This window comes from Epinephelus lanceolatus, chromosome 2 (assembly GCF_041903045.1).
Source record: "Epinephelus lanceolatus isolate andai-2023 chromosome 2, ASM4190304v1, whole genome shotgun sequence".
In the NCBI taxonomy this organism is placed as follows: Eukaryota; Metazoa; Chordata; class Actinopteri; order Perciformes; family Serranidae; genus Epinephelus; species Epinephelus lanceolatus.
This window is the reverse complement of record NC_135735.1, coordinates 39,555,478-39,573,145: the sequence shown is the minus strand read 5'-3', so window position 1 is coordinate 39,573,145 and position 17,668 is coordinate 39,555,478. Positions and strand designations below refer to the sequence as shown.

Genomic DNA, 17,668 nt, shown 5'->3' with positions numbered 1-17,668 from the left:
TTTTGCCAATATCCAATATGCCGATATGTAACAACTCCTTTGACCAGTTGCCGATAACCAATACTGATACCACTTTTTTCCCTTTCTAATTTTACTGTCATACTGTCATACTGTTATCCTGATGGGCCACCAGCAGATGGAGACATGGAGTACAATACTTTTCAATGTACGTGATACTAACACATCATCTCCGTGCTTGTGGCAGGCATGCTCGTCCTTGTGATCATGTGATTCAAACTGGGTCTCACTCAATCGAATGCTGCTCTATAACTCCACGAATGGTCAAAAGCTCCACACACACCCTTTAAGTCATTTGTGTATTCACTCAAAGATGATTAGTATATTGCAGAAAGCTATTTTATGTCTTATGCCAAGTTCACGCTAAATAACTTTCAAAGTCGTCAGATGCACTGTTCACACTACACGACTCGCTTTCTCGTAATCCTGAGTCTTGAAGTCATTGTGGTTTTCTCACTACGTGACTGATCAGCAACAAAGGGTCACACGCTACAAGATCTTTCACTCGGAGGAATCCCCAATGAGTATGTCTGGGAACTGACACGATACCATGCACAAGACAGGATTTTAATTTTTTTTATTTGTCGTTGGCACATGTCCATAAAATAGCCTGTTTACTATAAATAGTAAAGACGTGTGGTGCAACAACAACTTTGGTCCATGTTGCAAATGCAGCACCGTGCGGTAAAGTTCCTCTTGGTCCAGGTGACTCCTCCCTCAGGTTTTCCCTTAAATTCTGTCTTGTACTCTCATTGGCTTTAGCTCACCAACAGGTCCAAATATTTAGCCTGCTAGATATCTGGGATGTGTCTTCACACACAGTGCTTAAATGTCGATTTGCAAGTACAGAGCCAACGCCAATTTGCCTCTGATCTGGGGCTTCTGTCAAGGAGCTCCAAAAACTGTTGGTGAGTGGAAAATCAGTGCGGAAGTCATGTAGTGAGAACCCGGCATTAGTGTAAGGCCTTACTGATACAGTGTCTCATTTAAAATTCTGCTTTTGTCCTGTGGATGTTCTGCTATGAAGTCTTAAAAAGAGATACTCACGAGTACTTTTTTTTTTTTTTTCAAAGAAGAACTTTAGTCTCTCAGCATCTCAAAGTTTCGATTCTCATTCTCATGCTCATTCTCGCGAAACAGATGACACAAATTAACCACCCAACCCACCTCTCAAGACCCCATTTTGGTTAATTAAAAAAAGCCTAAAAGTTATACAGGAAAGAACCGTTATCACCTATTAATACAAATTACCACTCACATCATGTTTACAGTATGTGTCTGTGTTTTAGAGCGGGATAATTTATATGCTGTTTCAGACATTTTCCACATGGCCAAAACCTCAAATTTGCTGCAGAGTAAAATATTGAATACTTGAAATTCTTCTTCATGAAAGTGGCCAAACAATCATAGATATTAAGTTTAGATTAAAGAAATATTATCAAAGGCTGTCAGAAGCTTCACTCCAAAAATATCAGTGTCTGCCAGCAAAATATACTGGTCAAAGACTTTGCATTTCAGACCAACTAAATGATGTCTGATGGTCTCAATTTCCTCTTCTAAGTAGAAAAAAACATGGCAGAGGTTCTTCAGATGTTTTTTTTTTTTACGGTACTGGATCCAAGAAGAAAAAGCTGTTGCCATATGCCAAGGCTCAGACGATGCAAGTGCCTTTGCTTTGTCAGTGACACTTCAACCAGACTCTTTGAAAAGTCACAAGGCCAAACACAAATTTGCTTCAGACAAATGGGCTTCACAGAACAAAGAAAACATCTTCCAGGGTACATTAATGCATAAATGACCCACTTCTACATTTGTTACTGATGGGAAAACAACTTTGCAGTGTGACTAATAGCAATATATATACATTTTCTTCAAACATGAAAAATAAAGCAATTTGAATTAATACCCAATTCTGACCAGAAAGGTTACATGATTAGTGGTAAAGAGTAACCCTTACCTGAGTGTGGAGTGTTGCAAGGCTGATGGAACGACGCGTCTCTGTCTCGGTGGATCTAAAGAGAAACAGGAAGACACTGAATCAGCCTCAGCAACATGTGACCGTCACCCACAAAGAAATAATGATGCAGACCAGCGTGGCAGTTAGGAAGTGTTGCTCGGTACACAGGATGGGAGGCAACGATAAAACACTCTTTATAACAGCAGACTTAGAGTATTCATCCGATTTAGTAGCTACGCTCTGACTTCATCTCCTCGAGGAGACTGTTTGGAAAGATCTAACTTTGGTCTGTTTTCAGCCTTCAGAACTCACAGCTACACTGACACCAACTCAAACACACTGACACATGCGCGCACACACTGCCTGTCAGAGATCTGCGGTTGGCTGTAAACACACAACACTGGGGCTCAGCTTCCTCTGTGGTCTAAGTGTGTCTATACAACAGCTGTGTGAGTGTGTGTGTGTGTGTGTGTGTGTGTGTGGGTCTGTGTCTGTGTGCGCGTGTGTGAGCGAGGGTGAGAGAGCTGGGTTTAGCTACAAAAGCCACAGGCGCCCCCCTCTTCGCAGGCAACACAAAAGCTTCGACAGTTTGGCCGAAGCTATGCAGATTTGACTGACAGCTCTGAATGTGAAGCTAACAGAGACTCAGAGAAGCTCATTGTGTTTAATGAACTCCATCAATGACATGATGATAAAGATGATCAGCTTTGATTTCTAATGTGCCCCCTCATAAAAACAGAGTAAAATAAAAACAGATGAAAAATCTGCTTACAAAGATAGACTGCCAAGACTAAGGAGGCTGTCACATCAGGGACCCGGGGCTGGATCAGAGTACATTTGACCCCAAAGTCCAGTTAGTTTTATTGGTGTGAATACTGTGTACTGTTCCTGGGCATGGTTCAGCGATCAGTGCCCAGGTACGCTTGAAGAGGCAGTCTCAAGTGCGCTTCATGTGTATTCGGGTACGATTCGTACCAGGCATGAAAATCAACTGCACCAAAACACGGAAGTGGACTGCTAGTTTAACGCATGTAGCATTTGGCGAGTAGAGCTATAAATTAATTTCTTAATGGGTCTCATCCAAAATCTGCATGTGAGAGGAGCATGTGACAATCTCATGCTCTGAACTGCACATCCATGGGTGTCAAAGAAGAAAGGCAGGTGAAAAGGGCATTCTTGAAATTGTCTCTAAATCATAAAGCATACTAGGCATAACGCAAAGGTTGACTCCATTGTTTGGTCCTGGTATCTTGCAATTGGCATGCTTTTCTACACTCTAGCGACAACATAAGCATCACATAGATGATGATGCAGCTATACTTTGGTATCGAAAAACATTAGTAATGTGAAATCTGATCATCAGGGGAATGAAGAGGGGGTCAATTGTACTCATGCATGGTACAACTCAATGGTAACCCCTAAGCTCTTCAGCAGAAACCCTGAAAACATTGCCTTTTCAAGCAGTCAAGTGATTTCCAAACTGAGCTGAAGTCACTGTTAAGGAGTATAGATGGTACCTCCTTAAATATGTTTATGGTTTGTCTCCCTTCAGTGGTTTGTTCCTTCCTTTTTTCCTACTGTAGCTTGTTTCCTCCCCTCCTTAATTCTTCCAATCTAAATCCCAACCCACTAAACCCAGGTTAAGCCTCGTTCAGATCAACAGGCTTCAGCATGGTCCTTTAAACTTGGCTGTGTAAGACTTGTACAAAGGAACCTCCAGATGAAAGCAGGTCCCTAATCTAAAAGCCACAACCTTTAATCTGAAAGAGGAACAAAACAAAGACGCTGTTCCGCCCTGGTCCACCAAGTCAACGCTTGAGTTTCAGTTACACAACACTTAGAGTGTGTGCTCAAGTTCCAAGTCAAGTCCCATGTTAGATAGGCAGGTCTTGAGTCAGTTCCAAGTTAAGACTGAAAAGTACTCAAGTCATAAACCTTGAGTTTCGAGTCTTAGAGAAATCATAATGCAATCTTCACTAAATGTAATGCCATTTTAACCAAAGAGTAATAATACAATTAAAACATGTACTTACTTTTTTAAACAAGTTTGTTGGCCGTTGTTGCATCTGTATTTTTTGAGATTTTACATACTGTGATTTGTTTTTTGTTGATCACTGCATAGTTTTTGTACACAAACAAAATCATGTTTGGTATCATTTTTCCGACTGGTGCTCAGTAATGTAACGATAGTTTCTCATGGTTCTCTTCTGCAACTACAGCTTTTGGAAACTTTCGGATTGGTTCAAACAAAGACTAACTGGGGAATTCAGTGTCGACTCACTGGGAACTAATAGTGTTAATATTAGTTGATTCAGGGAACAAATGGAAATTCATGATTAATACACTTCTTAAATAATATTCTTTTTGGAGGCTGAGTGAAAGGTATCAAGTATGTTCATGTCAAAAGGCTCAATTCCAAGTGAAGTCACAAGTCACTAGTGCTGAAGTCCAAATCAAGTTGCAAGTCCTATTTATTTTTGTCAAGTCTAAAGTCATCAAATGTTTGTCTCTAGTCTTAGCCTGAGTGTCAGACTGAAGCTCCCAGAACCTTCAGTCTGACATGGCTTCCATTGAAGGCGATTTACAAGGGGGAGGGAATTTGATTTTTCCCTAACCAATCAGTAGAGATCAACGACTCACCCAGAATCTGACGTCATTAGTATCCATGCCTTGGGGGTGCCGAAAACAAGCGAGCATTGCCCGTTTAAAATGTCTCCGTCGTTGTGCACGCCCAGCTGCATCGCCGTTAAATCCAGTTTAACAGCTTCCTTAATTTGGTCCTCCATTAACGCGAGTAGTGGCGAAATACCTCGATAGCATCGTTAATGTGGTCTGTGGGATCTGTAGCGGTCGCCATTGTTGCTATCCTCACCAGTTACCCACCGGCGTACAGCTTGACATCAGCGTGGCGCTGACTGGCTAATCGCTAGACCCACAGCGTTCATTGGTCCGTCCATCGTTTGGACGAGATAAATCGCAAATTCATTGAAGTATGCCAGACCAGAGATGCAAGCCTACTCAGTTGAGTGGGCGGGGTCTATGGTCTGGAACCAGGCTACTCTAGTCTGACTCTGGCTGACTTCAAGTCATGTGACCCAAGTCCACACCTCTGACTTGAGTGAAAACAACTATTCCTGATGTGAACTGAAGAATTCGACTAACATTAAAGTCCTTATTTAGTGCTTAGCATTAACTGGAAACACTGGAAAACAGTTGGCCTGGTTTTGTCTAGAGGTAGTCCACCTATGAGCGCTTCTAAAGATCACTAATCCACACTACTCAAATCATTTATCATTTCATTCATACAAAAACCAAAGTGTAATAACAGTAGTTTGTGTTTACATAGAGGTTGTGTGCTGGGCTACTTCTTGGCAGGATGTGGTGGCTTCCTTGAGTCTTGTCAGCACCATAACATTGCCAGGCAATCTACGAATGCTCCTGCAATATTTTGGGATTAACCAATTACTTGCACAGTCCGCGTAGAAAATAAATAAATAAATCAATAAAAAATTACAAAAAAAATCTATCACACTTTCTTCAAAGGAGACCAGCAATTCGTAACACAAAGATTCACAGTGATATAAAACAGAGAAAAGCAGCCAATCCTCACATTTGAGAGGCTCAAACCAGTAAATGTTTGGCATTTGTGCATGTTAAATTGAGCCTTTTTAACCCTTAAGATTTTCATTAAGTCAAATGTCAATTTATATTCGGCATATTTTAGCAATGCCCTTTCAACATGTTCACATTCTGTTACAATCTTTTTGGTAATTTTCATCGTAGGTGGCAAAGTCCACCGTTCCTGCACCAGACTCAAAATTTCTGACCTATGCACTATAAGACAATGTCACAAAAACAGAGACTGCTACAAATAAAAAGAGGAAAAGAAGTCAAAACTAAACTGAAGCACATACACTGCAGTTATTGAGTGTTTTGGGGAACAGAGAGAAGCTTAAAAAGAGACAAGTCAGGAGGTTAAAAAAAAAGAAAAAAAAGTCAAAGACATAAAACAGAGGAGGATGAGTGAGACCCAACCAACCAGCAAGGGTGACCCTCCCAGAATGCTTTGGGGGGTGAGGGGGCTGAGCTCATTTTCTAAACAACTAACCCTCAACTGTCCCAGAGCACACTATTGACACGCCTGCTGAGACCCAGAGAAACACTGAGCTCTGCTGTCCAGGCCTGGGAGTGGCAAATGCAAATGCATGTGTGTGTGTGTGTTAAAGTGCCTACTGTGATCACACACTTGCATTCCTACAAACACAGTGACAGGCACTTACATACCAACTGGCACCGTATACATGCATCTCCATCAGCCAACAGTATTGCATGCATGCACGCTTATTACAAACACTCTACTCATGCTACGTTTTTTCACTCATCAAGTGTCACGTGCACACAACTAATTCCCACATACACACAAATGCATGCACAGACAGCACACACAGGCTCTCTCTTTTCTCACAGCTGTGTTCAGATATCAAACAGAGCCCGCTGAGAGAGAACAAACACGCTGACGAGGAAAGATTAGCTGGTCACAGAGGGCGCCAGTACACACAGACACAAACACACATAAATGTATGCACAGGTTCTGCTCAGAAGTGAAATGATTGCCAGTGATTGCAACAAATTACAAAAGGCTACATGACTTGACCTTACAGCAGAGCAGTGACAGCAGAATGTCAAACAGGAACAAAGGATCCTGAATAAAATACAGATTAAAGAGAAAAGTAAAGGAAACAGAAGCTTCAAGTGGTTTAATAGACTGTTTACACACAGAGCCACCAGAACTGCTCCAGTGCTTCAGTGTGTTTTGGCACTGATGATAGAATGAACTGAACTCTGGGGCATGATGGGATATGAAGTGGATACTTCTCGTAGGGAGTGGGCATACATGGAAGTACATGTTGTTAATGCAAGTTATATATTCACTTGGTGAAATGGTGACCACATAACTGAAAGAATACAGTTCAGTAGAGTTGGGTCAATTTCCGGTTTTGCCAGTCCGGTACAGTGTACGAGCTTAAACTGGCTGATTTTATGCAAACCAGCATTTGTTATTATGACACATTCTGGCAAATTAAAAAGCAGCCTTCGTCAGCAACAACCTGTGCTGACAACGTGATTAACATAATATTATGTTTATGAATGGACCAACACAGCCAGCAGTGTCTGACAGGCCATGAGCCAAGCAAGGCAACATACAGGAGATCACATTTCCGTAGAGATGGGAGGGGCAGGGCAGTGCAAGTTGTGTTTGTCTATTAGAACGTTCATGTGTTTTTTGGCTGAGGAGACGAGACATGACAGAGTGAGTCTCTACAGGAAGCTAAAATCACGCCCTCATGGCAATATTTTGGATTTGAAGGCAACAAGAGGCTATGAGGGTTGCAGTGTGCCATTGTGAGCTGGACTTTTGTCCCGAAGTTCTGTCTGGACAAAACAGAAGCTTGTCCAATTTCAATCACAACATCAAGAATCAAGATTCATACTCATTGCTGTACAACTTAGTCGTTAGGAATTCACCTCAGTGTGCTCATGACAGTACAACAACCAATCACATGGTAACAGTCAAGACACATAAGAACAAACAAAAACACATAATACAAAACATTACATACATCTGTGATTGTAAGATCTGAAAAGGGACGCAGTCTCTGGTGCAAAATAAGGAGAAAGTGTCACATGCTATAAAGTACAGTATTAGCACTTTCCTTTTGTTAAGTGCTGGTGCAGGACTGGGGAGCCATTTAGTAAGAGGATGGTTCTGCAGTACGGGCTACTAAGGAAATGAGATGTCATGGTTTTGATGGCCCTGAGTCTTCCTGAGGCGATAGTCATTAAGAGTGGGTTGGCAGGGTGCGTGGAGAGGCAGGGTACGTTTAGACATTTGCGCTGAATGCGGGTCTCCTAAATGTTAGTATTGGGGGTGAGCTGGCAGCAGATCATTTTTGAGGCGGAGCAAAGAACTCTGTCCAGCTGATTCCTCTGCTGAGCAGCGGAAATGTCATACCACACATAGAAAAGGTGAGATTACGTTCTATGGCAGCTCTGTAGAAGTGCAGCACATTTTCTCTGGACACCCCGAATTTCTTTGGTCTTTGGTGAGCTTTTTTGGCGAAAGAGATCGAATTGTCATCCCATTTAAATCATAACTCCTTTTCAGTTCAGTAATGCCAGTTACATAGCAACCCTGAAGCTGCTGCAAAAAATGCCTCTTGGTTTGTATTGGAAAAAACATTCTTATGTCCTCGCCTAATTCTGGAAAAATGAGCATTTCCTGTTTTCCTAAAGGAAGCACTATGGATGAAAAAAAAATAGGGTGGACATATAGTGAGATCAGTAAAGGTGAGGACGTAAGTATGTCCAGTACAAACCATGAGGTCACAGCAAGTTAGGCTGCCATCCATTTAACCAGTCCACCAACCACACATTTATCAGACAAGTGCTCCTGCCAGTTAACAGGCCTGCAAACCAGTCAGTCAGCCAGCGAGCGAGGAACCAATCCCCTTTCTGAAAGCTGCCAGTTCAGGGTCTGAACGGCCCAGTGCATATTTGTAGCGTCGGGGGAATCTAAACTGTACCCAGTAAAAACACATCTGGTTTAAAAATAAAGAGGCGGACTGTTCTGTGTATGCCGGGGCAGGCCGGACTTGGACTGCTGCCTTTTTTCTAAACAGGCAGGCAGCCAGAGAGGTTCCGCAGCATTGAAGGATACCACGGCTGACTGAATGACTGTTTCCAGCCAAGTGTGTATACACGGTTTGATCCCGTAGGGCGGCTGGTGCCAGACCTGAGGGCAAGGCTATTCTCTGTTGCACCTTGGGAGTGCACAAAATTCAACTTACCAAACACTTTAACAGGATGAAAGCAAACCTATCAGCTGCCAGACAACAACCCAATTGCTACACAGGATTTGTTTTGGGTTTTATTTTGTATTTCAGGACCAATTATGAAGTGCCTCCTCTGTTGAAATCCTTTTCTCTAACCTCTCTTCACAGAGAGTTCAGAGGTCATGGTCAGTTATAGAATAGTGCACAAGTGGGGCTGACAGAATCAGTGTTTTGCTTAAGAACATTTTAGAAGGACTGAATCTGGGTCCTGTGGTTGAAGGACGGTCTTTATAAATGCTTAATCTGTTTTATTCACAATGATTTCCTTTGAGGTAAACAATAAAATAATCTTCAGATAGTGCATCACCAATATTATAAGCAAGGGGGTGAAGAGTCAAGAGGTTGCATCACCTTGACGACAGAGGAAACAACTAGCCCTGCGACTAAAACATGAGCAAGAATGTTAGAAATGTGCTAAAGGGGGAAGTAAGTGGCCGAAAAAAGAGAGAAAAAAGATGTGTTATTTCTGGGCCTGCTAAAAGTGCATGCTTGCCATCTATCTGCAGAAATACATGCACTTAGTACTATGCTAGTAAGTATAAAGGCTTAAACGCAGTAACTGTACTTGGTAAGTGGAGTGATGATGTGTTTTGTGACTCCAGGCCAGGAGAGATGCTGGGATGTGAAACGCTGGTTGGAATGAAGTCATTTGGCCGAATGCCTGTTTCCATCTGAGGCCAGAGGAAACCGTTAGTCCAGCGCTGCCTTTTTCCCACACCATCATATCTCTCTCACTTTCCCTCGGGTGAAAAGAGGAGCTGACTTCAGGAACAAGTTTAGAATGTGACAATAGACTAAAGAGAGGTGTTACATGTACCAGAGCAATCCACTTCATAGATATTTTCCTCTCAGTGCCACCCTCCCTGTCTGCTCTGCTCTGCTCTGCCTCAGGATGTCACAACCAGCAGACAGCATGACGGCCAACATGACGTACTGTAGGACACGTTAAATGTTTACTTTGGTGTAGGTCATAGTTTAGTTTATGCATGACACTTACAGTAACAGTCCAGCTTCCAGTCAGTGATTACTAGTTTGTTATAAATTAGATTCTAGTTAATACTCATCAAGCAATAAATAGTTCAGTTATTGGCTTTGTTTGAAATAAATCAGTCTTGTTTAGTTGATGGTTATTAGTCTATATCAGCTCAGTCTAGTTAGATTCTACAAGCTTTGTCTGCTTCATAGTTTGTCACGTCAACGCAAGGCAATTTTATTTTATATAGCTCAAAGTCACAAATCATAAATTTGCCTTAAGGAGCTTTACTATCTGTACAGCAAACAACAGCCTCTGTCTTTAGACCGCTGATTCAGGTAAGGACAAAATCCCTCAAGAAAAAAAAAAATACAGTATGTATAACCTGGATGACAAGGTTATAGATAGACTGTAAACATATATGGAGAATAAGGATCCAGGAGGATGTTGAGCATCTTCCCAGGTGTTGCCAAACAGATATTTTCATTTTCAGTTTATTTCACTCATCTCATTACTATAGAGTTTTATAACAGTCCGGTGATTATCACTTCTCTTGAGATCCAGCGACAGTTTTACACTGAAAACAAGACTGAAGGGCCATCCACACAAAGAACAGAAACTATAACAATGACTATAACCACAATGATGTTCATCAAACTGATGAAAGATGACGTTCTGTAAACAGTGGCGCCAACTCCAAGCACACACTGCACGCTCCACCTGTGATGCTCTGTACATTCAGATGGATTTTAATTGGCTGTCATTGTTTCAATTACTCATTAAATCCATGTGAAAGTGATCCCAAAGCTACTGTTCACCGCTGTAGCTATTAAAAGTTGTTATGTGGACTTTTATGACATTATTTACAGTCGTTGTTATAGTTATTGCTCTTGGTGTGGACGGCCTTTAAGAGTCCACGGCCATTCTAGCAGTTCTTTTAGGCTGTACTTTGGCACAGCTGTTGGCTAAATGCTAACAACAGCATGCTAACATGTGCACACTGACATTATCAACATACCAATGTTTGGCAGGTGTAATCTCTACCATGTTTATCTTCTTAGCTTGGTATGTTAGCATGCTAACATTTGCTAATTAGCACTAAAGAAAAAGTACAGCTGAGGCTGATGGGAAAGTCATTAGTTTTAAAGGTATTTGGTTTTAACCCAACGTAACAGACAGAGTAAGATTTTGATCTGGTGACAGCGCTGGATGAAAAGTCAGTATAGATTACCAGTGTTATTATAATTAATCCTGAGGGGGCGTAAATATCTGTATCCAAATTTCATGGTAAACCATTTAATTGTTCATGGGATAGCTGATTTTCAACCAGCTTTGTATCATAACAATGTGGGTAGTATGTGTAGATGACCTATGGTTACAAGCCCCTGAATCTTCCTGCTCATCTCCCAGCTCAAAACTGCCAGATGGCGCAAAATTTTTGCTGCCACTAGGGCTGTTGCTCGAGCTACAGATTGCAATTATGTATTTTTGAATGCCTGCCATCATGGACACGAAGAGTATAGAAGTGGATCGAGAGAGAGACCAGCCCCTCTTTCTCAAACTCAGACCAAACTCAGATCAAAAAATAAAACTAGTCAGTGTTGATCAAATATAAACCAAGATTCTTTTACTGTGTTGCCTATGTCTCACAAAAATGACCATAGAAACATATTTTAGTGCACTGTTTAGCTGTAATAAAAGAATTTGTGAACAGGAAGTGGGCGCCATACCTGTGTTGTAAAAGGAAAGCTAGAAAACCTAAGGTCAAACAGTAAAACTAAATATGAATAAGTCCAGAGTCCAGTGCATAAATATGCTGATCAAATATAAATAAAGATTTTGTTAATGCGTTGCCTATTCCTCACTTCAAATATTTTCTGAAACATATTTTGACTTCCTGTTTAACTGCAATTTGAGCCATTTGTGAGTGACTGGCCGCCGTAGTGTTACCTGTATCAAAACAGATAAGCTTGCATTACATCACCCACCAGCGGGAGCATTTATTGGACCTCCTGAGCAAAAGCGAATGCCACAGCTCTTTCCCTTTCTTTTGTCTGGTCATGTAGCACCAATTTTAAAAGAATTTGTGTCTTTCTACTGCATAAACAGCAATTTTACAAAAAGACCATCATTCCAGTGGTGAAATACCTAACACACTTTCATAGTGTGTCCTTAATACAAAAGTAATGAACTGACTCACTGACAAAAAGGCCAATATTGCCACCTGCTAGCATGGCTAGATCAGTGGGGTTGGTGATTTGGTAAACAGAGACAAAACAGAACAACAACATAACAAAATGATCTGAATTATTTAAATTAATGATTTAAGAAAATAAAACCAGTCTTGTAATCAGATGCATAACATCTGCCTAACTATATGGATGGTATGTTTGTAGATATTCTTTAGAGGCAACATCTGACTTTCCACTATGCTAATACTAAATGCTAATGCTAAATAAACTACATGCAGAAGTACAACCCTCAGTAAGATCAGGTTCATCACTGTCTACTGGAAGGGAACTTCTTAGGACTAAAACCACAGCATGTTTACCAACAACCACCAGGACTGACTGCTGTCCTGCAGCCAAAAGAAAAACCCGAGGCGCAGTGGAAAAATGACATAAAGGATTCTATATATGTAGTGCCATTAGGGCTTTAAATGGCACTTTTGGGTGCTATAAAGATCCCATTTAGAAAGATTCCAAAGAATACCCAGTTCAAATGATTTGACATAGAACCTTTATGGTGAAATAACAGGACCTTCGAGAGCAAGAGCAATGTCCCAACTTTACAGTGTGACAAGACATTTCAAGAACATCAGTGGACTTTATTATAGCTTTATAGTTTTTCAGTACTAGTGATTCGAGTACCCACCATCCTGACCAAATAATCCCGGAAAGATCTTAAACTGTCTGAGCCTCATTAAGTTTCATACACAGTTATTCCACAGAGACGGATAGAGTACAGGCATCTGTCTTGGTATTACATGCAGCATGCCCATACAGCGTACATCCAGAAACCACACTCCACCCCAAAATAATCAGCACTCTGTGTCTGGAGGGCCACTATCAACAACCATGCAATCATCTCCCAGGGTGCAACACAGCTAAACCCGTCACAACATCTCCGGCAGTCGACTGCAGGTTTGCCGAAACATGTTGAAGCACTTTGTGACAGTTATGATTATGTATACCTTCAGAGATAACTTTTTCTGAACAGCTTTTAAGAATAAGTGTGATTAGGCCTTTCGACGCAGTCTGTGTGAGGAGCTTAATCACTTCACCAAGCTCTCTTTAATGGACTTAATTTCATATAATAATGTCATTAATTATCTTTGACCTCCCTTTTATGGTTTACTTTTACGATTGCAGTACTGCTTTAATATTTCTTACCTTGCTTTTATTGCCTTTGCCATCATTTTTTATCTGTTTGAAGCACTCAACAACTGTGTTTTCAAAGCCTCATCTCAAATGACTGTTATTACCATAGCAGTAGCAGTGTTATCGTACCAAGCAACTTTTTTCTTTTTTTGAAAGTGCAGGTAAGTAGCCTACCTTTATCAAAACCACGTCTACAGCTCTCTCTCCTTTGGCACAGAGACTGTACCTCCGCTTGTGTCGTTCGTACATTTTCCCTTAAATATCCAGAGCAGATTTATCCAGCAGAAACACAGTTAAGGAGAGCTGAAGCTGTCTGCTAAGCTTCACATCTGGCCACAGAGGCAGCCTTCTCCCAGACTCCAGTTTACTCCCTCCCTCCTTCTCCTCTTCCCTCCCTCCTTCTCCTCTTCCCCTCCCTCCTTTTTTCTTTTCCTCTGTCGCCTCTCAACTTCTCTCCTGACTCTGTCTGACTCATGCCTTGGCTCTCTCTCTCTCCCTCTCTGTATTTTCTCTCTGTCTTTCTCAGTGAGGCAGTGAATGTCTCCCTCTCATCCTGTAAATCAGCCAGGCAAAGTAGTACATTGTTACAGTGTGACAAATGACAGTGGGGCATTATTACTTCAGTTAATGTGATTCAACCATCAGGATTTATGCTGTTGAGACTCTACACCCCCTGCTGTAGGAGGACGTACTTGAGGCCACCTGTGAGGCACCCTCTGGGTGTGATTGCACCTCTCTCAGATGATAGATATGGCCAGTGGCCATGTTAAAACAAAGTCAGGAGTGGTTTTATGGTGGTGCTGGAGGCAGCAGAAAAAAGGTCTCACTTGCATATTCATACACAAGGGGCAGAGCTGGAATGGGCCAGTTACTCACCAGTGCAGAGTGCACTTCAGATTTTCCCCCACATGTGATTTATTACACCAAGGCCTGGGTAATACAGGTGAAATCAATATCACATTATTAATTCTTAACAAATCCTATATGACTATATATCACAATATGGCACATGTACACAAATCTGATTGCCAGTGTTTGCTGTGAGTGTTGTCCCACTGTTACGCACTACATCAGACAAAACCCTTCACACATTTTAAACAGAGAGGGCAGCGATTCATTTTATCAGTTTTAATTACAATTAGCTTGTAATCATTTAATTAGGCAACAGACTTTTGTAAAAACGATAAGAAGATCCCATTATTATTATTTCTTCTTGCGAATTGAAAGTTGCTGATTAATCTGTCTGGTCTATCTTTTGAAGTATCAACTCCCCAAACAGGCTCAAAGGCAATCATCCAAACAGGGAGCTCTAAGCCTGATAAATTCAAATACAGACACGGACGCAAACAGCAGGGTGGACAGCAGACGCACACAGCTCTCTGTATGTACAACCCTGGGTGTCTGTGTACATGGACGTGTTCCAAATGTGCAGATTGTGAAATGTATGCGGACGCTCACAGCTACACGGATGTGAAAAGTATCATTTCGATTTAAAAAGAGAAAGAGATGAAAGAATCTTGCAATGTAATGAATTTCACTGTCATACTCGGAAGAGAAAAGATGCAAATAAGAGAGGACACAGAAACGGGCTGCCTCTTTGCCATTCTCCCCAACTGCAGCTGGACAAGAGCTTACAAAATCATTTATGAATATTCTGTCCCTTGTTTGAGGGGTTGTAGGCTTAAAGGTTGCTCTTTTCCATTTCATCTCTTATATTAGCATGTCATTATGCTTCTTCATAAAAAAAAACATACAAACAAACAGTTTTTGTCACTGTTTGTCAATAGGATTAATTATGACTAACATAATACAGAGGTTATATTACAAACACCCAATAAAAAAAAATCAAATCAAATCTGAGGTTAAAGGGATAGTTCAGATCTTTATAAGTGGGGTTGTATGAGGTACTTTTTTGGTGGTCAGAATTTTACCTACAATATATAGCTGTTGGCGTGCCCTCTGTTTGAAGAAGCAGGCAGGAGTACCGTCACAGAAGCTAAGTAATGCACTACTGTGGATGAGGCCCACAGCAAATTTTAGATTTTAGCCACCTAAAAAAGCCCACCCTAAAAATTAATAGTTTAGTTTACACAATATTCAGAATATTTTCCCAGCTTTTCCTTACCATTAGACAGCGGTTTCTGACAGGGAACTGAAGCTTTAATAGCCCCCTCTTCAAAGCCAGACTCCATTAAGAAACACAGTAATTTAACATCCCTGAACTCAGGAGTTGCTGGTCTATCGCTGCCTTAATCAGTTAGTTATTTTGTGTTATTGTGTGACTTTGGTGTTTAAAAGTGCTAGTACAGATTCACCAAAGTCACACAACAACATGAACAAACTGACTAATCGAGGCAGCTCCTGTATTCAGCGAGCTAAAATGACTGTTTCTAAGAGTCTGGTGGCTTTCACAAAAGCATAAATGGGGAACTGAAGCCACTAAGGTCTTCCCCGTCACAAATTGCTGTCTGACAGCAAGGTGAAGTGGTGAAAATATATTAAATATAGTGCACATTTAAGCTGATATTGATTGTTTTACTTTTGTTTTCTCCAAACTGGTAGCATGTCAACAGACATCTACAATATGTAATACACTGACTATGAATAAGTACCTCATACTACCCCACGTCAAATAATCTAAACTATCCCTTTAAGGCACAGCCTGCACTGTGGTTGAGCACCTCCTGGTTCCTATTGAGATCCATGTAAACTTGTGGTAGTCCCTACAGTCTGTGGGTTGTCCCTGACATGAGAATCCAGCTTTGACCTCGGGTCCCGCCCTGAGCTTGCCATGAGCACAAAAGGCGTGAATCCCTGCCAGCAGCCACAAACAAATCTAATTCTCCCTTAATCCAAAGTCTGACCTTCACAGAGCACCAGGTGTCTCAGAGTTCAGGGGGAGACTGCAATCAATCCGTCGAACCAAATGAACCGCACTGCTTGCACAGGACATATAAACTTTGAATATAAAATGCTGTTTGGTGGATTGGTCGACTCTGTCCACATTATGAAGAGGTAAAACTCACAGACACACACACACACACACACGCACGCATACTGACTCATGCTGAAAGACCAACGCTGCTTTTTCACATGGTCTTAACCACAAGACACATAACGTTTTTCACACTCTTCTCTTCATTGCACTGTCATCAACAACAGTCAATAGTCAAGGGCAATAATTAATACATTTTTTTCCATCTGTAACTGATACTCTGACCAAGAATGATGATAATTTTCCATTAATCTTCAATTTTTGCATCTCATCTATCTTGGAAGGAGCTAAGCAGTGCAAGTAAAGAAAGCAACGACACAGATCTTATTGAGCTGAGGGCAGTGTGACATATTCATACCATTAAAATAAAAACAAAAATATATACACAAAAATACTCTATTTCCTTTCTGTTTTCTTTCTTGTATACGGTTGCTGGCATTTTGCACTGATGATGTAATTTGGAGCCAGAGTCTGGGAAGTAGTTTCAGGGGCTGGAGCCACAGTATCAATGTCCTGTCCATACACCCGCCTGACTCAACAAACGCATCAGAAAAATGAACACACACAACATACATCAACTTGGAACTACCTAAAATGACAAACACCATCTTTGGGAAAAATTGATTTGACTTGTTCTTTGATTTTTTTTTATTTTTTATTTTTTTATTGCTGCCTATGTCCCATCTGCTAACATGGTGGAGGCGGGTTTATGACCTCTTCTGCAACCAGCCACCAGGGCCAGAGGTGTTGGCTTCACTTTAGGGGAACTGTCATGTCACCTATCTTTATATATGGTCTACAGTCATGCCTGGCCACTCTAGTGATTAATACTGTGACATATAGGCTATGTTACAAATGCATGACATATGGTTAATATACAGAGGTGTTTAAAACTATATTACAGCTCATGTTGTTTGAATTACATTGTTAGCACTGCCTTTTTTGGCAATTATCTTTTACTTTCTCTTACGTTAAGTTTTGCAATGATTTCCCTGCATCTATATTCTTATATCAATTCTATTTGCCAAAAAAAAAAAAAAAAATCTTATATCTTATATATTTTGTTGTCTTATATATCTTACATCTTGAGGACAGGACTTAGAGCTACTAATAAAAGCCATGCCGTAAGAGCACAGTGAGCCTTAAAAGGATACTCTGCCAATTTTCAACCAGCTTTGTATCATAACAATGTGGTGAGTATGAGTAAATGAACCGTAGTAAACTTCCCTCCATCTTACCAGCAGATCAGACCAGATCTCCCTGCTCATCTTGCAGCTCAGCAAAGGATTTTCGCTGGCTCTGGAGCTGTTGCTCTAACTACAGATTGTACTTCCGCCTTAGGACACAAAGGATATCAAAGCTGATTTCACGCCTACAATGCCTTCAGAAACATCATTTGGTGCACTGTTTGGCTGTAATATGAGATTGTTTGTTATCAGCTGGCCACCATGC

General features: G+C 41.1%; 1 protein-coding gene across 7 annotated transcripts in view; it reads right to left on the bottom strand.

Annotated features, from left to right (window-relative positions):
* The window catches only part of LOC117245643 (A-kinase anchor protein 13-like), a 147,614-nt gene that overhangs the window by 70,085 nt on the left and 59,861 nt on the right, over window positions 1-17,668 (bottom strand). For all 7 annotated transcript variants that reach the window (XM_078161635.1, XM_078161629.1, XM_078161642.1 and 4 more), the window contains exon 10: window positions 1,976-2,030. In XM_078161635.1, the coding sequence (XP_078017761.1) occupies window positions 1,976-2,030 (55 nt within the window). The remainder of the gene's footprint in view (window positions 1-1,975; window positions 2,031-17,668) is intronic.